This window comes from Erythranthe guttata, chromosome 14 (assembly GCF_056151865.1).
Source record: "Erythranthe guttata isolate IM_541 chromosome 14, IM_541, whole genome shotgun sequence".
In the NCBI taxonomy this organism is placed as follows: Eukaryota; Viridiplantae; Streptophyta; class Magnoliopsida; order Lamiales; family Phrymaceae; genus Erythranthe; species Erythranthe guttata.
Window position 1 is genome coordinate 1726534 of NC_142546.1, and position 24667 is coordinate 1751200.

Sequence of the window (24667 nt, forward strand, 5' to 3'; positions counted from 1 at the left end):
GCCTAGGGTTTTCAGAGTTTTTTTTTTTTTCTGGAATTGTTATTATTGATGAATTGAAGTGAGGGTTATAATTAGGGTTAACGATTTAGGTCGTTGACTTTGGTCACCGGTAGAGTTATTATATTGGCCCAATTCTGATTGGACACGTTTCCTACTGCACTGAATATATATATATAGCTGGAAAAAAATCAAAAATAAAAAATCATCCTTTTTCTTTTTAGGGTAAATTACAACCACCATAAGGAATGGTCAAATTACGAAAAAACCCCTCATGTTTGGATGATTATATCTACTTCTCAACTTTGAATCTTCTTACGTCTCCACCATTATGTTATCAAATTCAACATAATCATCTAGATTCCGTGAAATACTATCTAGTTTATACTTGTTTTGTACAAAGATGCAGCTTCTGATGCACCACAATCTGATATATACAAGCCAAAAAAACACATCTTATGATCATCTAGCTTCAAAATGTGGAGCTCGAATGGAATAAATCGGGTCCACAATATTTCATATAATTTAGAAAATTCCACTAAATTTGAAACCACGAGGATGAATTATGTAAGAAGATTTATAGTTAAGAGGTGGTTGTAATTACCTAAACAAAAGGGGGTGTTTCGTAATCTGACCATATCTCAGGGGTGGTTGTAATTTACCCTTTTTTTTTCCTCCAAACATGAGGGGTTTATATATATATATATATATATATATATATATATATATATATATATATATATATATATATATATATATATATATATATATATATATATATATATATATATATACATACACACACGTTATGCAAAACAATACCACCGGAAATCATAGAAACAATCCTATTAAACTTACCGGTGAAATCTCTTCTTCGATTCAAATCAGTTTCAAAGTCATGGAATACGATGATCTCCGATCCTTTATTCGTCAAAAATCAAATCCAAAAATCTAAGGAATCGAACTCGCATAACCTTTTCCTACGTAGTTCGAATTTGAGTTCTTTTATCCGGTTTTCGGCGGTTAAATTGGAAGATAAAAAATTCCAAACCCTAGGAGTATTAACGGAGTCCCCCCCTTCGAATGTGGGTCGGTATTATGCTTTTGTGACGGCATACTACTCTTAACCAACGTTCCATACAGGAGGCTTGTGTTGTGGAATCCATCCACTCGAACCGCGGAAAAGCTTTGGAACAAAGATTGTTGTTGTTACGCATCTTTCGGGCTTTGTCGTGATCCAAACACCGGCGATTTCAAGGTTGTTGTTTTGGATCGGCACCACTACTCGGTTTATTCTTGCATGAACAAATCCTGGATTACGCTGAGAAAGAAACACGATGGTCTTGGTCTAACGATCACAAATCCGAGTGGACTCTGTGTTAACGGGGCTAGCTATTGGGTTATGTGATCCGTTACTACAAAAATAATGTATTTTGATCCGAGAGATGACAAGTTCAAGATGCTGGATAAGCCGGAACAAGTAGACGACAGAGTGGCTTTCTTGGTTAATTTGAGGGACTCTTTGTGCCTGTATTGCTATTTCGAAGGCGTAGAGAAGAGCACGGTTCGGATTTGGGAAAAGGAAAACGGCATAGATAATAGTTCTTGGAAGGAGTTGGTAACGGTTGAATATGACTATGTGTCGATTTTTTCGGAGTTGGAGCCACTATGTTTTATCGAAAATAAGATTGTATTCAGAAAAGATTGTGATAGATTAGTAATCTACAACCCTTGCGAGAAGAGTTTTGAAGCTTTTGAAAAGGACACGCCGGTTTGGGAAATTGCTATGCCTCCGGTTAAATATATGGAGACTTTGTACTTCCCTATTGAAAAATCGAAATCGAAGCCGAATAGGAAGCGGAAGTGTTTGCAATAGAGTATTATTTAGCACTTAATTTATTATGTTTTATTCTCTTCATACATTATCTAGTTCAATGTCATTTTCCGTTTTTTGCACTTTTCACCCAAAAAATTCAAAAAAGGGATCGGATACTCCCCTTTTGAAATACTATTTTGGTTGCACTTTACCGCGCAAGCCAATATATCCTTGTTGCTTGATATATAGATAGTCTCTATTTCCATATATCTCTCTCTCTCTTTTTTTTTTTGGATTTAAAAATGTATCCAATATTTGTAAGATAATTATCTTCAATCATTAATTATGATGAAAAATACTTACATGGTCAGAAGTGGAAGTTTGGCGATGATTTCCTTACAAAAATACCCAACTAATTTTGTTGGATATTTTTAGAATAGTACGCAGTTAATATAGGAAAACTACAGTTTATGTCCCTAAACTTTACCACTAAAATAATTTATGTCTTCAAATATTTCAATTCACACGAAATATGTTCTTTAACTTGTCACTTTTGATTACTCTATGTGGCCGTTAAATGTGTCGTGGAATAATATATTGAATATTAAATGTTGACCTGACACACGAATATACTAATTCCTCTAACTCACTCTCCCAAATTACCAATTCACAGTTCACGTTTCATTCTCATAAACCCTAAGTTTCCCATATTTCACAATTTCAATCTCCTCAACCCACTCCCAAATTTTCAATCCAATCTGCATTCTTGCTCGAATCCATACCAAACTCGAAGTCATAAACCCATAAAAAAATCCAAACATTTTCACATTTAAAGAGTTTTTCCCTTCTCAGACACTGCGCTGCTTTGGGTGATTTATGGAGAAAAAAATGTCAAGAAGGAGTGAATCCGGCTTTCAGTGGACTCCAAACTACCGTAAGTATCCTTAACTTTGTAGCTATGTTGTTAAATTGTGTGAAAATGTGATTTTTGTTTTGTCTAATTTTGTTTTGTCATTTTTACTTTTTTTTTGTTTTTTTGTTTTGATTTGTTTCTTCCTCAAACACCCAAATAATAAACTTAGCTGAAATGGGTGAACACACATGTTTTAGCATAAATCTTTTTTATGGTGGAATTATGAGGCATGAACCAACTAGAATATATATAGGAGGGCAAGTAGAATGTTTTGATTTTGTGGATATTGACCAATTTCGTATATTTGATATGTAGGATTTTCCAAATGCTTTAGGGTACACTGAGAAGGGAAGTTTCAAAATTTGGCTAAAACATGACAACTGTTTTAGGCCAATCGAAACTGATGTTGATGTTCTTAGCATAGCTGACTGTATTCCTTCAAACTTTGAAGTTAAGATGTTCATTGAAAAGGTTAATAACTCGGGAAACTGGGGTTACAAGGTCGAAAACTCCAAATTGTAAAATTACTAGAAATGGTATTATGATTCTGTGATGGATTGCTACTCAAATGAATTTTGCATTGTGGAATCCGTCGACTGGAGAAGAGAAAGCCCTTCGGCTCCCCGGTGAATGCGACACGATTAGTTCGAGATACGGGCTTTATCATGATTCATGATCCAATCACAAATGATTTAAGGTTGCGATTCTTGATGGGAAATCCTACGCGGTATATTCTTGTAAGAATAACTCATGAAGAAACGGATTAAATACGATCAATCCATTAGCCGTTGTCGAACAAGAGGTGCACCGGGAGTGTGCGTTAATGGAGCTAGCTATTGGGTTCGGAGTACCTTGGATGTTACAAAAATAATCTACTTCGATCCGAGGGATGACATCATCACTCATATCAGATTCTTGCAGAAGCCGGAGAATGTAGTGGACACCGAATGGATTAACTTGGTTGATTTGAGGGGGCGATTGTGTCTTAATTGCAGTGGTAGAGACAAGAAATCGGTTCGAATTTGGACAAAGGGAAATCTCATTGCGGACAATTCTTGGAAGGAGTTGATAACTGTTGAGAATGTGGAGATGTCATTTTGTTGTTTGAGCCGCTATGTTTCGTCGGAAATAAGATTGTGATTCGAGTAAAGGGAATGGAAGGTTATGGATTAGTAGTTTATTGCCCTAATGAGAAGAGGTTTGAAGAATTTGAAGATACACAGGATTTTGGATATGGATTGGTTCCTTATATAGAGACTTTGTTCTTCCCCATCGAGAAACCCGAACCGAAGAGGAGCACGAAGCGAAAAATGATCAAGGCTCAACGAATAGAATTAATTATTAGTTCGCAAAAAGTACATCTCATAGTCTATGTTTTTGCTTAACAATTAGTATGTTTTCGATATTTTTTATTTGAATTCGCCGTATCGTAATGCAGCCATTTGATTGTTGTTTATGAAGAAAAAAAAATCTAAGGGAGAAGTGACAATTGAAGTTATGATCGGTATTAATATTAAATAATATATTTCACTAACAACTTAACCTTTTTGTTGAGATGGTCATTCAACAATCAGACATAGGCAAAGTTGTTGATTTGTGTAAATATGTCTATGCACACGTTTTTGCGTAGTTTAATGTTTTGGTCGTAGTAGTTACTTATCAGTTTTCATTCATGTTTGTTTTGCTTATTATTATGTTGCTTAATCAGGTCGTAACAAGTCGATTTTGTTTTGGTTTTCGAGGTGGAATGTTTTTTTTTTTTTTTTTTAATAATTTAGCCGTTTGGTTACTGTTCAATACAGTAGAACATGCTAAAAAAGATTTTAGCACTAATCACCCTGTGTAATCTCCAATTATCACAAAAGTCTCTAAAGGTCCCTGTGAGTTGACCGTGTGCAATACACTCCCCACAAACGCGACCGGGGGTTGATCTTTCGACGTGAAAAGACTGGAATACCCTTTAAATTAGAAATTTCATAAATAACGCACCATTTTTGGGATATGCAAAGGCTCCTTGGTTTCCCTCCACTAAGGGATCGACTGGGTTGTTCTACGGAAGGGGGTGGGTCTAGAGCGAAGGAAAGAGATATGTGGGAGAAGGCAGTTGAGGCATCGAACGAAGAACATTTTTTAGTATGGATCGTAATTGAGCGAAATATCTGCTCATCAAAAAGTTGTCAACAAGCGAAGGTCTTGTTACGATAAGCTGTCAAGGGCCTTTTTAACCTTGACTAATTTTCAAATGGGTCTTTGCTAAATTTTTTTTGACACACTGGTGTTTTGAGCAATTAGAGATTTCATAGGGGTGATGTTTGCAAAACAAAACCTGAATTTTATATTGTTCGACGGAGCACCAGTAAAAAAAAACTATACATTTAGGACAAGGTAGTTTATATATTACACAAGGAGAAGCTCGCAATTCATACAGTAAACAAGATTAGATTAGCAACGCACAACCAAGAACTCATCAGAGAGGTAAATAAATTAAAAAAATAAAAATATCCCTATTCTTCAATAACAACAAACGTGAACAAACATATAAAAAAAAAAAAAACAAAAAGTTTACCTTTAAATTACGAGAACCCCTGAAATAAGGCCTGATTACGAAAATCCCCTCTGACCAGCTGCCCAGTGTTTGGCCGTTTAAATTCGCAGAAAATGCGTTTTTTTTCGTTTGTCAGTATGTCTTAGCCTCTTAGGCATCGAAATAACTTTGACATTAATGTTGATCTACGGTTCCTCTTCCACTTCCTCTTCGGTTTCGATTTCTCAATGGGGAAATAGAAACTCTCGATATATGGAACCGGAACCATACCAATGCACAGAAGCCGTGTATCATCTTCAAATTCTTCAAACCTCTTCTCAGAAGGGCTATAAATAACTAATCTTTTAAAATCTACTCGAAACACGATCTTATTTTCGACAAAAAAATATAGTGGCTGCAAGTATAGAAACTTGTCACATTGAACCGTCATCAACTCCTTCCAAGAATTACTGTCTATGCCATTTTCTTTCGTCCAAATTTGAACCTTGGTTGCGGCACAGAAATAGCCATACACACACAAAGAGCTCCTCAAATTAGCCAAGTAAATTCGTTCGCAATCCTCTAATTTTTCCGGCTTCTGCAATATCTTGAACTTGTCATCTCTCGGATCGTAATAAATTATTTTTCTATTATTCCAAACCCAATAGCTCGCACCATCAACACACACACCGGCCGGTCTACTATCCATGAAACCTAAACCAATACGTTCAATTTCGTATTCTTTTTTCATCATTATCCAGGATTTGTTCTTACAAGAATAAACGGAGTAGTAGTCCCAATCTGCAACAAAAACCTTGAAATCGTCCGTGTTTGGATCACGACAAAGCCCAAAAGCCGCAAGCGAACAGCGCTTCCGATGCCAAAGCTTTTCGGCTGTTCGAGTGGATGGATTCCACAACACAAGTCTGTGGCGTGTGCCGCAGGTTAAGAGTATCATCCCTTCACAAAAGCATAATACCGACACACAACCAAAGGGGGCTTCAATTGCTACAGGTAGGGTTTGGAATTTTTTATCTTCCAATTTAACCACCGAAAATTGGAAAGGAGAAGTCTGGCTCGTACGACATAGAAGAAGGTTCTGCGAGTTCGAATACTTTGATTGACGGATATGATTTTCGACGAATACAGGATCTGTGATCATAGTATTCCATGACTTTGAAACTGATTTGAATCGAAAAAGAGATTTAACTGATGATAATTTCGACAGAATAATTTCTATGATTTCCGGTGGAAGATGTGATTTATCATCAGCCATGGTTTCAGAGTTTGTAGGCGGCGTGTATTTGCACCATGTGTGTGCATATATATATATATATATACACGTACAATTCCAGGGTTAGTGATTCTGCGAGAGAGTTGTATGGAATTTGGCTTCTGTAGCTAATTAGAAGATTACACCTACACCCCTAAGTTATGCTATAATAAATTGAATATATCGAAGTTTTGGCGATGATTTTCCTTAACAAAAAAGGGTTCTCAGACCCTGTCCCTGTCCCGCAGGTGATTGTCTAGAGGTTGAAATAAGTGAGCTTGTGTCAATTGACACAGATTCGAATCTCTTGAGCTTGTCACACATACTTAACCTAGTATAGTTTACGTCTCTAGTGTAGTTTGCAATAAAAAAGAAATTCTTAGACCAGAATCTTCTAATTAATTTTGTTTATAATAGTTTAACCAAATTTTAAAAGACAAGGAAACTTAATCTTCTAATTAGTTAGAGAAACCCAAATTCCATACAACGTATAAAACTATCTATCTCTCTCTCTATATATATATGCACAAACCTGCTGCAAATCGAAGTCGCCAACAAACTCCAAAACCATGGCTGATGATAAATCAGATCTCCCACCGGAAATCATAGAAATTATCCTATCGAAACTATCAGTTAAATCTCTTCTTCGATTCAAATCAGTTTCAAAGTCATGGAGTACTATGATCTCCGATCCCGTATTCGTCCAAAATCAAATCCAAAAATCTAAGGAATTGAACTCGCATAAGCTTTTTCTAAGTTGTTCGATTACGAGTTCTTCTATCCGGTTTTCCGCGTTTAAATTGGAAGATAATAAATTTCAAACCCTACCGGTAGTAACAGAAGCTCCCTTTGGATGTATATCGGTGTTATGCTTTTGTGATGACATACTACTCTTAATCGACAGTACACACCAGAGACTTGTATTGTGGAATCCATCAACTCGAACAGCGGAAAAGCTTTGGCATCAAAAAAGCTGTAGGTATGCAGCTTTTGGGCTTTGTCGTGATCCAAACACCGGCGATTTTAAGGTTGTTGTCGTGGCTCCGTACTACTACTCAGTTTATTCTTGTACGAACAAATCCTGGATAACGATGACAAAAGAATACGAAATTGAAAACGCCGGTTTAGGTCTAAAGGACAGCCATCCGAGAGGAGTCTGTGTTAATGGGGCTAGCTATTGGGTTTGGAGTTTCGAATACGTTACTCGAATAATGTATTATGATCCGAGAGATGACAAGTTGAAGATGATGGATACGCCGGAAAACACAGACGATACACGATTTATTTTCTTGGTTAATTTGAGGGGCTCTTTGTGCGTGTATTGCGATTTCCGTGGCTTGGACAAGAACACGATCCGGATTTGGGAAAAGGAAAATGGCATTGATAATAATTCTTGGAAGGAGTTGATAAGTGTTAAATATGACAGGGTGTCGATGTATTCGGTGTTGCAGCCACTATGTTTTATCCAAAATAAGATCGTATTCCGAAAAGATTGTGAGAAATTAGTAATCTACAACCCTTGCGAGAAGAGGTTTGAAGAATTTGATAAGGACTCACAGCTTTTGGACGTTGCAGCGGTTCCGATTCAATATGTGGAGAGTTTGTACTTCCCCATTGAGAAATCGAAGCCCACGACGAAGCGAAAGTGTTTGCAATAGAGTATTATTTAGCATTTCATAGTTTAGTGTCACACTGAGTGAGTTATGTTTTATGTTCTTCATACATGATCTAGTTCAGTGTCAGAGATATTCCAATGATATTTATTTTGTTGTATTTAGGAAAAATTGCACTTCACTCCCTATAAATTTTCCATTTTTGCACTTTTCACCCTAAAAATTCTAAAAGGGATACTCCCCTTTGAAATACCATTTTGGTTTCACTTTGCCCCGGAAGCCAATTTTGGAGGGCATTGTGCAATAAAAATAAAAACTTAAAGGGGCAACGTGCAAAAAAATAGTGTTTCAAGGAGGAGCAACGTGCAACAAAAATAACATTTAAAGGAGCAACGTGTAATAAAAATACTGAGTTCCAGTGAATAATCGCTTGGAATTTTGCTATCGGGGGAACCTGCAACAAGAATAACATTTTGTAGGGGGCATTCACTTTTAAAAATTTTGAGGGCGTAAAGTGCGAAAATAAAAAATTTATAGGAGGTGATGTGCAATTTTCCCTTGTATTTATTTTTGCCATTCATGTGATGGGGTTAATTTCACTTGGACCCCTGTTAGATAGTGAAATTAGAGACCCCTCCCTCATGTTAGACAGTGAAATTACAGTCTATTCTTGTTTCGAAGACGTGGGATTTATTTGGTTTCTCCTGCAGCAATTTATTTAGCTGTTTCAGTTCTTGTATATAAAAAGTATGTGTTATAAATTCATATATGCTTCTTACTTCTAATCAGTACACAGTTAGTTGGCAGTTTATAGTATCAAGCAAACACTTGATATGCTTTGTACAAAATTTTAAGCCCTAGAAATAGTAATAGAAGCCCTCTTTGGCTATGGTCGGTATTATGCTTTTGTGATGGCATCCTACTACCTTTGGTTATTACAAGATTTTGCAGATGACCTCTTATACTTCTAATATCAGCACATTACTCCCTCGTGGTTGACGGGTAGTTTTCGTTAGTTTTTCCTTCAAACTTCAATGCAACGTTATCATAACCGAACCGAACACAAAACCGGCTAGGCATTTGGGTCACGGTTGGACCGGTTCAACCGGGGTCAACCCGGGTTTTTTAATTTTTAATTATTTTATTAGTTTTTTTATTAATTTTAATACTTAAAAAATACTATTTTTCTGTGTTTTAATGGTTTTACGTATTAAACCCATTTTTCTTTTAATTTACTATACTCATTAAATATTTTATTTCTTATTAATTGTTGTAAAATGGCTTATTTATCTAGCTCTTTGGTTTGTGTTTGTGGAAATACATAAGAATATAAATAACAAGACAAAGAGAGAAAGCAAAAACAACAATCCGTAGAGAGAAAATTGTGGATCATTGAGATTCTCATCTATATAGGTGCAAACCACCGGAAGTTACGAGAGTTACACGGAAGTTATACCCTACATAGATCATGGATGGAGGAGTTATGGGATAATGGGTAAGTTAAGAATCTATAGTGGCGTAGTGGGGAGTTATAAACTCCGAGTGGCTTAAGATAGGAATAACCACATTATATATTATTTACAACACTCCCCCTTGGGGATTCCTATCGAACCACTATTGTGCTTTTCATGTTGCCTCATTAAAACCTTCCGAGTAATAAAACCCAATGGGAAAAAAACAACATCGGTTAGGAAAAAGAGTACAACACACAATCTTTTCAATCAACATATGTTGCCTCGTTAAAACCTTGGCGGTTAACGAAAACCCTTTGGGAAAAATAAACATCGCACGAAGGAAAAAGAGTACAATAGGGCATCAGGGTATCTTCTGGATACTAAGTACCTATAGGGTACTCCCCCTCACATTAACTCCCCATGTTGTCTACAAGGGAGCGAGCTTGTACAATCTACGCAAGTCAGCATTAACATTAGCATTAGTATTAGTATTAGTATTAGTATTAATATTAACATTAGTATTAGTATTAATATTAGTTTTGTTATTAGTATTGGCGTATTAGTATTAACATTAGCATTAGTATTAGTATTAGTATTAGTTTTGTTATTAGTATTGGCTCGTATTAATATTAGGATTAATATTAATATTTTTTTTTTTTTTGGTGATGGAGGAACCCGCAGCCAACCATATAGGTGCACTGGGTAAACCTACACTCTCGTATAATAGCTTGCAAACCATACGAGAGATGTAAACCACACTAGGCTAACCATGTGTGACAAGCTCGACCTAGCGACCGTTGGCAAGGGGATTCGAACTTGGGTCAATTGACACAAGCTCTCTTGCTCCAACCGCTAGGCCACCCTTGCGGGTGGATTAATATTAATATTACTATTATTAGTGTTGGTTTTAGTATTAATATTAGTATTGGTATTAGTATTATCAATGTTGGTTTTAGTATTAGTAGTAGTAGTTGTTGTTAGTGTAATATTAGTGTTAATATTAAGGTGGATAGGCAATTGTACACCGCAATGTCCAGAGTTAAAAGTAGATTTGAGATAAAGATATTTATCAACTCAGATTCGGGAGATATAACTAAAATTACGAGCAATGTTGTGTGCACAAAAGATTTTCAGCGAATATGAAGGTAAATCACAAACAAATGAATATTTTGATGCAATAAAACATTTTTTTTTTGGTATTATTTACATGTATGTCAACTGTTCAAAGTTTTCGTTCGTTTTATTTTATCCAAAATATATATTTTTTTTAAATTGATCCCGTGTATCGCACGGGTGAATTACTAGTTTGGTAAATTACACGTACACCTCTGAGATATGCTAAAATAATTTTAAAGTCCATGTGTAATTACAGCTATACTTTTGAAACAATTATCGGAGCCAAGATTTTATGTCCTGAGGACCGATCGACATACACTTAGACGAAAATTTATTTTAGCATAACTTAGGGATATTGGTGTAATTTACCCTTATTATTTTTGGAACAATATTTGGAAAGATAGAGGAAAAATAATCTTCTAATTAAATACAGGGAAAATTACATTTTTCGTCCTCATACTTTACCCACTTTTTCAAAGTTGTCCCCAAATATTTTGGAGTTACAATAGTAGTCTTTAATCATGCCATTTTTTGACAGAATTGGTCCGCCGTTAATTTTTGCCCTTAAGTTGGATGGAAAATGGCATGTGCCTCTCACATGCCTTCAATTTAAAACACTACATGAAAATGGACTTTCAACAACACGCATTGCGTCTTGTTAAAACATAATTTTCATAATTAAAACTTGATTGAAATTCGAAATTATATAAATTCCAAAAAAACAAAATCGATATATATTGTTTTAAATTATTTTGAGAAATATTCTTTAAACAATTGAAACATTGTTTTAAAAAATGAAATATTGCTTTCAAAATCAAGATTTTCGGAATTCAAATGAAAACATTGTTTCAAAATAAAATAAAAATTCGATCCGCATAGGTGGGATAAGAAACCTCCATTTCAATCTTCACCCTAATTTCATAATGTAAAACTCGATAAATTGTTTCAAAATATTTTTAGAAGCATTGTCTAAAATAATAATATAATGTTTTAAAACCGGAATTTCTTGAATCCAAATGAAAATTATTGTTTTAAATAAAATAAAAATATGATCGTAATAGGCGGAGTAAGAAAACTCCGTTCCAATTTTCACCCTTATTTAATAATCTAAAACTCGATATTTTTTTTCAAAATAAATTCAGAAATATTGTTTAAAAAAATATTATTGTGTTTTAAAATCGGAATTTTTGGAAATTGAATGAAAATATTATTTTAAAATAAAATAAAAATTCGATCAAACTAGGCGGCATAAGAAAAATCCTTTCCAATTTTCACCCTTATTGAATGATTTAAAACTCGACATATTGTCTCACAATTGAGATTTTTGGAATTGTCTAGAGGTGAAAATTGGAATGGAGATTTCTAATTTCCCAATTCCTATGGGGTTTTTTTATTTTGGTTTGAAACGATATATTTTAATTGAATTCCAAAAATGCCGATTTTGGAACAATATTTTAAATTTTTAAACTATATTTTGATGTTTTAAATAATATTTCCGAAATGAGTTGATTTTTTTGGAATTTACGTGATTTCGATTTTATATTAAATTTTAATTAAAAATAATAATTATAAAAAATATGTTTTAACAAGACGCAATGCGTGTTGTTGAAAGTCCATTTTCATGTAGTGTTGTAAATTGAAGGCATGTGAGAGGCACATGCCATTTTCCATCCAACTTAACGGCAAAAATTAACGGCGGACCAATTCTGTCAAAAAATGGCATGATTAAGGACTACTATTGTAACTCCAAAATGTTTAGGGACAGTTTTGAAAAAGTGAGTAAAGTATGAGGACGAAAAATGTAATTTTCCCTTAAATACACAAGCCAAATTCCATACAACTCTCCTGCAGAATCAATAAATAACCCTGGAATTGTACGTGTGTATATATATATAAATTCACGCCGTCTACAAACTCTGAAACCATGGCGGATGATAAATCAGATCTTCCACCGGAAATCATAGAAATTATTCTGTCGAAACTATCAGTTAAATCTCTTCTTCGATTCAAATCAGTTTCAAAGTCATGGAATACTATGATCACAGATCCTGTATTCGTCCAAAATCATGTCAAAAAATCTACGGAATCGAATTCGCATAACCTTATTCTATGTCGTGCGAGCCAGACTTCTCCTATCCAATTTTCGGTGGTTAAATTGGAAGATAAAAAATTCCAAACCCTACCTGTAGAAATTGAAGCCCCCTTTAGCTGTTGGATGGTATTATGCTTTTGTGAAGGGATGATACTCTTAACCTGCGGTACACGCCCGATTTCAAGGTTGTTGTTGCGGATTGGGACTACTACTCCGTTTATTCTTGTAAGAACAAATCCTGGATAACGATGAAAGAAGAATACGAAATTGAAGGCTATGGTGAAGGTTTAGTGGATAGTAGACGGGCCGTTGTGTGTGTTGACGGGGCGAGCTATTGGGTTTGGAATAATAGAAAAATAACTTATTACGATCCGAGAGATGACAAGTTCAAGATGTTGCAGAAGCCGGAAAAACTAGAGGATTGCGAACAAATTTACTTGGCTAATTTGAGGAGCTCTTTGTGCGTGTATTGCTATTTCTATGCCGCAGACAAGGTTCAATTTTGGACAAAGGAAAATGGCATAGACAGTAATTCTTGGAAGGAGTTGATGACGGTTCAATGTGACAAGTTTCTATACTTGCAGCCACTATATTTTTTTGTCGAAAATAAGATCGTGTTTCGAGTAGATTTTAAAAGATTAGTTATTTATAGCCCTTCTGAGAAGAGGTTTGAAGAATTTGAAGACGATACACGGCTTTTGCTCAATGGTATGGTTCCGGTTCCATATATAGAGAGTTTATATTTCCCCATTGAAAAACCGAAACCAAAGAGGAAGCGGAAGAGGAAGCTTTCGGTATTAGATCAGCATTAATGTCAAAATTATTTTGACGCCTAAGAGGCTAAGTCACACTGAAAAAAAGAAAAACACAAATTTTCTGCGAATTTAAATGGTCAAAGGGGATTTTTGTTATCACGCAAACATGGGGATTTTCGTAATCAGGCCTTATTTCTGGTGTTCTTGTAATTTAAACTAAAACTTTTTATTTTTATTTACTTTTCATTAATGTCTGTTTACGTTGTGGTTGATGGGGTAGCTTCCGTTAGTTTTTCTGGCAAACTTAACCGCCTGTGTTGGTTGTCGTCCAGTAAGTTAATCTAATCTTGTTTACCGTATGAATTGTGAGCTTCTCCTTATACAAACTACCTTGTCCAAAATGTATAGTTTTTTACTGTGCTCCGTTGAACAATATTAACTGGTACTAACTCTGAAAATTACTCGAAGAATACCGAGTGTGTACACCTGATATTAAACATGGATCAGCCAATTTTCATGGGGAGTTAACTTTAATTTTGTTTTATCAAAATAGAGTTTAGAATTGGAACCTTGTTGCTAAACGAACTATCCAAGGAGGGTGGAACCAAAAAAATTAGGTTGGGGGTCGAGAAGTTTTAGTCAAAGTTAAAAGAGGTCCCTGACAGTTTACCGTGCGCTACTCGCCATATATACGAGTGGCGGTGCGTTTTTTGACCTAAAAGATTTAAATACCCTTTAAATTGTAAATTTCTAAAATTACGGATTCACCCCAAAAGTTTCAGTACTGAAGTGAAAATTTTATAATTTTTAATTCAGTCATTCATGCTTCCAAAAAAGCCATCTTCTCAGCGGTGACTTTTTCTTGCAAAAACCAGTTGGAGAAACCGAAGGACGGCCGGCTGCTTTCTTAAATCGCAACGGAGAAAAGAAACAAAAATTATAAAACCCATTCCTTCATTTGTTAGCAATGAAGGAACCCGCAGACTACCTTTTAGGTGCACTGGATAAGCCAACACTCTCGTATAATAGCTTGCAAATCATACGAGAGATGTAAACCACACTAGGCTAACTATGTATGACAAGATCGAACTAGCGACCATTGACAAGAGAATTCAAACCTGGATCAATTCATACAGACTTCACTTGCTCCAACCGTTCATTTTTTTCTAATTTATTGTTGCTAAAGAAAAAGAGGGAGAAAAAAGATGATTAGGTTTTAAGAAGTTATGAAAATCGCAATTTAGTACTATGCAATTTGGAGAGAGGTTTTTCTGATATTATTAGGGATTTAACTGAAAATTCTAAAAACTTCACTTTGGGCTTGTGAAAAATCCTGGATAAATTTGTTGTATTTGGGTCTTTTTGGTCCAAAATCAGATGCCCACTCGCACAAACGGCGAGTGCTTGGCACATTGAGCTTGCGGTAGGGATGGCAACGGAGGGTACCCTCGAAAAAGTGTAATATCAGAACCATTACCATTTAATATAACTCAAATCAAAAGCATACCAAAACCTGACTTCAAATCCAATAACGTTTAAGCAACTCTAAAAAAAGAGGAAGAAAAAAAGAAAAGAAAAATAAATAAATTATACAAATATATCATTCCTAAATTATTTAATATTTTATTTAAGATTTTGCATATATATATATATATATATATATATATATATATATATATATATATATATATATATATATATATTAAATGATCGGGTACCCATGACCGTAGAGGTAAAATCATAACCCTACCAAAACCATGACGGTTTGCTTTTCTTTTACCAAAATCATTATCAAACCTTAATAGTTTCGGCAGCGGGTTTTAAACGGAGCGGATACCTGCGGATAGCGAGCGGAGAGGATCGTGTTTTCTTTTACTCCATTGTGTTTGTAATATCAACACATAACTCCCTTGTGGTTGATGGAGATAGATTTCGTTAGTTTTTCCATCAAACTTAGCTGCCGTAATTTTTTTGCAGATAACCCCCTTGTGCTTTCATTTTTCCTTTTTTTTTGCAGATGACCCCCTTGTGCTTTGATTTTCCCTTTTTTTTGCAGATGACCCCTTTGTGCTTTCATTTTCCTTTTCTTTTTTTTGCAGATGACCCCTTGAATTTTGACACACGCGATTAATTTTGACGGAAAAACTAACGAAACTACAAGGAGGTTATTTGTTGATATTATAAGCAAAATGGGTCATCTAGAAAAGCTTTTAACCACAGGAAATTAAATGATATTTATCCTTTTTTTTTAGACTTTACATGAATAAGAAAAAATGTACAAAATATCAGACTTTGGAATTGGTTGTATATTCTATTTTTTTTTCGGAACTATATTTTCAAGGGTAAATTACAACCACCTTTCTAACATAAAGTGTTATTACGAAAAAAAAAATCCATTCTTTTAGTGAAACTAAATCCAACCTCTACAGTTTATAAATTTTTTACACCTACCACCCTAATATAAGAAATCTACAAATTGCAAGGGACGATGTAATTATGGAAAATTGAGATTTTTTTTTTCTTATAAATATTATAAATTACCATATTTTCAAAAGAAAAGGAAAAAGCAAAATACCATACAAACTCTGTTGCAGAACCGGTAACTCACGGAATTGTATATATGCACAAACATGCTGCAAATATATCCACGCCGCCAACAGACTTCAAAACCATGGCTGATAATAAATCACATCTTCCACCGGAAATCATAGAAATTATTTTATCGAAACTATCAGTTAAATCTCTTCTTCGATTCAAATCAGTTTCCAAGTCATGGAATACTCTAATCACAGATCCTGTATTCGTCCAAAATCATATCCAAAAATCTAAGGAATCGAACTCGCAGAATCTTTTTCTAAGTCGTGTGAGGTCGAGTTCTCCAATCCGGTTTTCCGTGGTTGAATTCGACGATGACGAAAAATTCCAAACCCTACCAGTAGTAATAGAAGCCCCCTTTGGGTGTGGGTTGGTATTATGCTTTTGTGATGGCATCCTACTCTTAACCAACCGTGCATGCATGAAATTTGTGTTGTGGAATCCGTCCACTCGAACAGCCGAAAAGCTTTGGCATCGGAATTGCTGCAGGAAGGCGGCTTTCGGGCTTTGCCGAGATCCAAACACTGACGATTTCAAGGTTGTTGTTGCGGATTGGTACGACTACTCGGTTTATTCTTGTAAGAACAAATCCTGGATAGCGATGAAAAGGGAATACGAAGTTGAATACACCGGTTTAGGTCTAAATCCAATGAAGAATAATATACCGAAAGGAGTCTGTGTTGACGGGGCTACCTATTGGTTTTGGAGTGACATGTATGTTACCAAAATAGTGTATTACGATCCGAGAGACGACAAGTTCAAGATTTTGGGTAAGCCGGAAAATTTAGGGGAGAGCAAAATTGTTTACTTGGTTAATTTCAGGGGTTCTTTGTGTTTGTATTGCAATCTCTTTGGCAAATTCAAGTTTCGGATTTGGACGAAGGAAAATGGCATAGACAATAATTCCTGGAAGGAATTGATAACTGTTGAATATAATATGTCGAATTCGTCGTTGTTTCAGGTATGTTCTGTGGGAAATAAGATTGTATTCCGAGTAACTGACGATGAATTAATAATTTACAACCCTTGTGAGAAGAGGTTTGAAGAAAGTGAAGATTACAAACTACTTTTTCGCGGTGGAGTGGTTCCGGTTCCATATATGGAGAGTATGTACTTCCCCATTGAGAAACCGAAACCGAAGAGGAAGTGGAAACGGAAGCGTTCGATAGATATATAGTCAGTCTCTATTTTTTTTCGTCTCTTCGTATAGGATCTAGTTCAGTGTCGAAGATTCTTTTATCCACGCATAACAAGTCGATTCTCTTTTCGAAAAGAGGGGATATATATTTTTTTATTTATTGAGCCCTTTCAGGCATGAATTGTTGGTTGTCGTGCAGGAAGTTAATCTGATCTTGTTTAATTTACTGTATGAATTGCGAGCTTCTCCTGATTTAATATAGAATTACCCTTGTCCTAAATATATGTTGAACAATATTAACTGGTACTAACTCTGGAAATTACTTGTTATTTCGATCCACTTAACCATCTATGTCTAATTTTCAGGCGAATATTGAAATATTTCAGCACATGTGCCTTGTGTGTACGCCAGAATATTTAAGAGATTCAGTGGCTAGAAATAACAAGTTTGAGCGCGCTCGTGCAAATTTCTTTTGTTAAGGTGGCAATGTGAAAAAAAAAGGCAAAATACAGATGGCAAAATGTTAGTTATAATCAATTATAATATATTATATTTAAAAAAACTAACGGAAGCACTCTAAATCACAAGGGGTTATGTGCTGATATTACAAGCACAAGATTTCATGTTTTGGGGATGGATATGCATTATATTAGTTTTCGGCGGGGTTAATGCTACTATAGACGGAAATTTATAAATCTTATATAAAATAATAAGAATTAGAAAAATGTTAGATGCCATGTCAACACCGGAAATTTATAAATCTTATATACAATAATAAGAATTAGAAAAATGTTAGATGCCATGTCAACACCTAGCTCTATGATGTCTCCACCACAGCCTGAAATTATAACTTATCCAATGCATTATTTCGTTAGGATTTTTAACAATATTTCAGGGGTGATTGTAATTACCAATACTCCAGCGACCATCAATTTTTTTTAGTATAACTTAGGGGTGTAGGTGTAATTTACCCTTATTATTTTTGGAACAATATTTTGAAAAGCTTATTATTTTTGGAAAATTTAGACTGGTCTATTTTAATAGGAAAATCGAATGTCATAGAATGATTCACACGTGGATAATTTAAATAAAAATCCATAACCCCTCTACAACGTTGATTTATTAAGAGTTAGACTTAAGATTGCCACGTGTCAAAAAATTAGTGAAATTATATCAGTTGATCCGCTCAAAATTTAATCTCTCTTTTTAAAGATAAAGGAAAAATAATATTCTAATTAGCTCCATACAACTCTCTCGCAGAATCAATAACCACGCCGCCTACAAACTCTGAAACCATGGCGGATGATAAATCAGATCTTCCACCGGAAATCATAGAAATTATTCTATCGAAGCTATCAGTTAAATCTCTTCTTCGATTCAAATCAGTTTCCAAGTCATGGAATACTATGATCACAGATCCGGTATTCGTCCAAAATCATATCCGTCGATCAAAGTATTCGAACTCGACGAACCTTGTTCTATGTCTTACGTACGAGACTTCTCCTTTCCAATTTTCCATGGTTAAATTGGAAGATAAAAAATTCCAAACCCTACCTGTAGAAATTGAAGCCCCCTTTGGTTGTGAGTCGGTATTATGCTTTTGTGAAGGGATGATACTCTTAACCTGCGGTACACGCCATAGACTTGTGTTGTGGAATCCATCCACTCGAACAGCCGAAAAGCTTTGGCATCGGTATCGCTGCAGTGCGGCGGCTTTTGGGCTTTGTCGTGATCCAAACACGGACGATTTCAAGGTTGTTGTTGCGGATTGGTACTACTACTCCGTTTATTCTTGTAAGAAACAATCCTGGATAACGATGAAAGAAGAATACGAAATTGAAGGCTCTGGTGAAGGTTTAGTGGATAGTAGATCGGCCGGTGTGTGTGTTGACGGTGAGAGCTATTGGGTTTGGAAGCGTAGAAAAATAATTTATTACGATCCGAGAGATGACAAGTTCAAGATGTTGCAGAAGCCGGAAAAATTAGAGGATTGCGAACGAATTTTCTTGGTTAATTTGAGGAGCTCTTTGTGCGTGTATGGCTATTTCTGCGCGGGAACCAAGGTTCAAATTTGGACAAAGGAAAATGGCATGGACAGTAATTCTTGGAAGGAGCTGATGACTGTTCAATTTGACATGTTGGAATATTTGCGGCCACTATTTTTTGTCGAAAATAAGATCGTGTTTGAAGTATATTATAGAATATTAGTTAGTTATAGCCCTTCTGAGAAGAAGTTTGAAACAATTGAAGGCGATACACAGCTTTTGCTCCTTGAGATGGCTCCGGTTCCATATATCGAGAGTTTCTACTTCCCCATTGAGGAACCGAAACCGAAGAGGAAGCGGAAGAGGAAGCTCACGGTAGTAGATTAACATTAATGGCAAAGTTATTTCGATGCCTACGAGGCTAAGACACACTAAACGGTCAAACACTGGTCAGAGGGGTTTTCGTAATCAGGCCTTATTTTCCCGGGGTTAGGGTTTCTCATAATTTAAGCTAAACTATTTTTTATTTTTTTTACTTGTCATTAATGTTTGTTCACGTTGTTATTGAAGAATCGGGATACTTTATTTTTTTAATTTATTTAGCCCTTTGATGAGTTCTTGGTTATAATTTTGTTCGTGAAGGAGTAGACTTGTGCGTTGCATACAGGCATGAATTGTTGGTTGTCGTCCATGAAGTTAATCTAACCTTGTTTACTGTATGAATTTGCGAGCTTCTCCTTGTGTAATATAAATTACCTTGTCCTAATTAAATGTATAGTTTTTTTACTGGTGCTCCGTTGAACAATATTAACTGGTACTAACTCTGAAAATTACTCGAAGAATGCCGAGTGTGTACACACAATAAAAATCTATTGGATGTCTGGTGAAATACACCAGATAGTAAACATGGATCAGCCAATTTCCATGCGGAGTTAAACTTTAATTTTGTTTTATCAAAATAGAGTTTCGAATTTGAACCTTGTTGCAAAACGAACTATCCAAACAGGGCGGAACCCGAAATTTAGGTTGGGGGTCGAGAAGTTTTACGGGGTCTTGAACGCAGGGCTCTTGATTTTCTTTTGTAGACTTTAACATAAACTAAAGGGTAAATAGCATTTCGCTATCTGTACTTTGCCCTTTTTGCACATTGTCTTCTCAACAAAAAAATAAATTGCACGGGCACGCCCAAACTTGTTATTTCGAGCCACTTTACCATCTACGTCTAATTTTCATGCGAATATTGGAATATTTCAGCATATGCGCGAGGCCCATGTGCCTTGTGTGTGTGCCATACTATTCCAATATTCGCTTGAAAATCTGAAAGTAAGTGGTTAAGTGGTTAAGTGGCTCGAAATAACGAGTTTGAGTGCATTCGTACAAATATCTTTTGTTAACGTGGCAATGTGCAAAAACAGACAAAATACATATGGCAAAATGCTATTTACCATAAATTAAAATATATTATATCTGGAAAAATTAACGGAAGCTACCCCTGAACCACAAAGGGTTATGTGTTGATATTACAAGTACAAGGAGGTCATCTGCAGGTGGTTAAGTACTATTTGCCCAAATATTTATTTAAATTTGATATTTGTTCATGGTACAAAAACAATTTAAATTTAATATTTTGTATTCCAAAATAAGTGTTTCACTTCTTGAGAGGGAATAATTTGTTATATATGGAATCGTATATTAGGGCGAATTAGAGTCCTAATTTACCCATAAGTTAATTGAGCCACGTCTCATTCCAAGATATTGGAATATTCTTTTAGGTCACGTTCAAATAGGGTTACAATATTATTAGGCTAACAAGAAAATCAAATAGGGTTACATTATTATTAGGTTAACAAGAAATCAAGAGAGAAACCATGAATCTTCCGGAAGAAATAATCTACCAGATATTACCGAATCTACCGGTGAAATCCCTGTTGAGATTCAAGTGCGTGTCGAAACAATGGCGTTCAACCATCTCCAGCAAAGAGTTCATCAAAGAGCACCTCAAGAAATCGAGCACAAACCCTAACTGCACCCATCATATGATCACCATGAAATTCAAACACAGGTACTTACAGGGCGAGCAAACCCGTTCGTATAGTCTTCCGTATTTGCTCGAGGGCACCACCGCGGTTATAGACGCCCACATTCCCCGGCGGGAAAGTATCCGGTGCCACCTTCGAATATGGGGATCGTGTGACGGGATAGCTCTCATCACTTCGAATGCGGAAGGTATGATATTTCTATTAAACGTTGCAACTACAAAGTCGAATGAAATTCCGGCTTCTAACCCTAAAGAGAGATATCTTGGGGATCATATTGTATATGGGTTGGGTTACGACGAGTCGACCGACGACTACAAGGTTGTGTGCATTGATGACGTCACTAATCCGAAATCCTACACGACGCAAATCTACAGTTGCAAGAGTCTTTCTTGGAAGAAAGTCGAGAATTTCAAAAAGGGTCTTGTTCCGTTGGATGATCCCGGCAAGTTTGTGAGTGGGAAGCTGCATTGGCTGGCGGAGGCGGCGGCGGCGCGGGTGGAATATGGTGGTGGTGGTGGTGGTGATCTTGATATTGTTTCTATTGATTTGGCGGAGGAGAAATATAAAATCGTGCCTAAACCGGAGAATTTTTCGACTTCGATTCCGTATCAAACGATGTTGGGAGATTTGGGAGGGTATCTTAGTTTGGTTAGTTACGCGCCTATGTTGGATACATATGTTTGGGTTATGAAAAAGTACGGCGTGAGAGAATCTTGGACTAAGATTTGGACACTTTCGGATTTTGCTGATCCGAAGACGTATGTTAGAGGCGCAATGCCGTTATTTTTGAAGAGTAATGGAGATATCTTAGTTACTTTCGGACCGTGTGTAGCTCTTTGCAATGGAAAAAACAAGTTGCACGAGTCTCGGGCCGCTGCCATTGACGATTTGTTTAGGGCCGTTGTAAGTGTTCAAAGCTTAGTTTCGCCATTTGGTGATAAAGAAGAAGGTTTCTTGTGATCAACGTATTATCCGGCCGGAGGCGTGCTTTCTCAAACGTTGGTTCGGTTTACCTTTCGATTTTTGATTTTCCTCTTTTGGTGATAAAGAAAAAAACGTAGTTCGTAACGTAGTAAGATTTTTTTGAATTTCGGTATTTTGAATTTCCGGACGCTGCACGGTACTCTTGGTTTCAACTTTTTTTTTAAGTGATATCATACTTGATATGGTTGAGTAGTTTGGAAGTATGTGTTTAAGGGAAATTACAGTTTTCATCCCTCAAGTTTGCACTAATTTCACATTTGACCTCTATGTTCACAAAAAATACATTTGGTTCCTCGTGTTCCAGTAATTTAATACTTTTGATCATTTTCGTCAATTTATCGTTAGTACGTTAGTTAAGGCAGTGATAGGCATAAGCTTGATTCCGTTAGTTTTAACGGGAAATTGATGGAAAAGACTAAAAATGTTGAATCTTTGAAACATAAAGGACCAAATGTTCTTTTTGTGAATATGAGACCATATGTAAAATCGGTACAAACTTGAGATATAAAAACTGTATTTTACTCTATGTTTTATTTTTTGGTGTGTTTATTGATTATCTCTTTAGCTCGTGTTGATTAGCTTTTGCCTTAGAAATCTCGTCATGGGTATGCGAAACTTCTTCGTTTCCATTAATTTACTGCAAGTCCGCCGTTAAGAAAGCGATGGGCACACGCTTGATTATGTTAGTACTATAGGAAAATTTGATAAAAATGACTAAAAATGTTGAATTCCTGAAACCCGGGGGACCCAATGTGTTTTTTTCCCAACATGGAGTACCAAATGTGAAATTGATGCAAACTTGAGGGACAAACACCTTATTCTTATTTAATTTCTTTGTTTCGATGGAGAGAAATACATGGGATTTGATAATAACGAGACGTAGAAGCATATGCATTTAAAATGCAGCATTTTCATGGTTTTTTTGTGTCTTACCATCACTCACTGGCGGAGCCAGGATTTTAAATTTGCGGGGCCGAATGTATTAAAACTTGTATGATGGGTGCCGATATATAATCCCAATTAAACAATATTTTTTCTAAATATTTACATAAAAAATAGTGACTCGAGAATTCTTGTGGGGGCCATAGCCCCTCTATCCCAATTAAACAATATTTTTTCTAAATATTTACATAAAAAATAGTGACTCCAGAATTCTTGTGGGGGCCAAGCTCCTCTGATCCTGTACTGGCTCCGCCGCACGAAAGAAGTGAGAATTGGTCCTTTCACTTGCGAGTAAGAAATAACTTTTCTTTCTGATTTTTCTCCTAAAAATTAGCCAGTCCTTTCCTTTAGAGATAATAACTAAAATACCATCTATTTTAAGGTGAGTGAACTCGTGCATTCAGAATCAAATACAGATTCTTTCCAGATAAATGGGAAATAATAGAAAACATATTCCTGTGGAAATAATAGATCAAATCTTATACAATTTGCCAGTGAAATCCCTTTTGAGATTCAAGTGTGTCTCGAAATCATGGCTTTCTATGATCACCGACAAAGATTTCGTCAAGCGCCACCTAAAGAACTCAAGCGCCGACCCGCGTTTCACCCATCACAAGGTCATCGTAAAATCCCACGACAAGAGTACTAACTACTACAACCTCGGATCGTGTTCTCTCGGATATTTATACGAAGAGACATACGAGAAAAATCCGAGAACCCAAATTCTCATTGACCGTCCGCTCGCAAAGTGGTGCTTCGACTTTCGAATCTTGGGCGCATGCAACGGTCTAGTTCTCATGTTCGCTGAAACAGGCCATCTCTTCCTATGGAACCCCACAACCACGGATGCCAAGCATATTCCGTCGGTGTATTTCGACGGAAGATGCGATTCATCCGTTAGAGAATTCATGTACGGGTTCGCGTACGATGAGGCGAACGATGACTACAAGGTTGTCTGTTTTTACCTGCATTCGAAGCCCTTTCAGACGGAGATGTATAGTTTGAAGGGTAATTATTGGAAGAAAATCGATAACTTCGAAAAGGGTTCGCCGGCAAGCTCGTGAACGGAAAGCTGCATTGGCTAGCCACTGACAGTCGTCGTGGTTGGGGTTGGTGGGATATAGTTTCGTTTAATTTTTCGGACGAGAAATTTGAAATCGTGCCTTGTCCGCGACAGTACATGAGTAATTATGGGCGTAATATACCGAAATTGGTATCTTTGGGAGGCTACCTCGGTTTGATTTGTCCCGAGCGTAAGAAAGGTACAAGTGTTTGGGTTATGATCGAGTACGGTGATGTGGAGTCTTGGACTAGGGTTTGGACGACTAAAAGTTCGGGTTGTGGTGATCTGTGGGTCACGAAGAATGGAGATATAGCAGTGGCTTATGGATCGTATATTGTTGTTTATAACGGGAGAAAGAAGTTGCGTCA

At 36.1% G+C, this 24667-nt stretch overlaps 7 protein-coding genes across 7 annotated transcripts; 6 read left to right on the top strand and 1 right to left on the bottom strand.

The window, feature by feature from the left end:
- Positions 1-5413: 5413 nt before the first annotated feature.
- Positions 5414-6526, bottom strand: LOC148764891 (F-box/kelch-repeat protein At3g23880-like). Its single transcript, XM_088814255.1, has one exon. The coding sequence runs from the start codon at positions 6524-6526 to the stop codon at positions 5414-5416; it is 1113 nt and encodes a 370-aa protein (XP_088670381.1).
- Positions 6527-7092: 566 nt separating this feature from the next.
- LOC105963279 (putative F-box protein At5g47300) lies at positions 7093-8181 on the top strand. The gene has a single exon (XM_012987672.2). It carries the CDS (start codon positions 7093-7095, stop codon positions 8179-8181), a length of 1089 nt encoding a protein of 362 aa, XP_012843126.2.
- Positions 8182-12630: 4449 nt separating this feature from the next.
- On the top strand, positions 12631-13610 carry LOC105963280 (putative F-box protein At1g14315). Its single transcript, XM_012987673.2, has 2 exons — positions 12631-12924; positions 12984-13610. Exons 1-2 carry the CDS (start codon positions 12631-12633, stop codon positions 13608-13610), a joined length of 921 nt encoding a protein of 306 aa, XP_012843127.2.
- Positions 13611-16224: 2614 nt separating this feature from the next.
- Positions 16225-17325, top strand: LOC105963281 (F-box only protein 8). The gene has a single exon (XM_012987674.2). It carries the CDS (start codon positions 16225-16227, stop codon positions 17323-17325), a length of 1101 nt encoding a protein of 366 aa, XP_012843128.2.
- A 1256-nt stretch (positions 17326-18581) lies between these two features.
- LOC148764892 (F-box/kelch-repeat protein At3g23880-like) lies at positions 18582-19658 on the top strand. The gene has a single exon (XM_088814260.1). The coding sequence runs from the start codon at positions 18582-18584 to the stop codon at positions 19656-19658; it is 1077 nt and encodes a 358-aa protein (XP_088670386.1).
- Positions 19659-21043: 1385 nt separating this feature from the next.
- LOC105963362 (F-box/kelch-repeat protein At3g23880) lies at positions 21044-22736 on the top strand. The gene has a single exon (XM_012987753.2). It carries the CDS (start codon positions 21140-21142, stop codon positions 22268-22270), a length of 1131 nt encoding a protein of 376 aa, XP_012843207.2. The 5' UTR covers positions 21044-21139; the 3' UTR covers positions 22271-22736.
- Positions 22737-23667: 931 nt separating this feature from the next.
- Positions 23668-24300, top strand: LOC105963363 (F-box/kelch-repeat protein At3g23880). The gene has a single exon (XM_012987755.2). The coding sequence runs from the start codon at positions 23668-23670 to the stop codon at positions 24298-24300; it is 633 nt and encodes a 210-aa protein (XP_012843209.2).
- Positions 24301-24667: the final 367 nt, after the last annotated feature.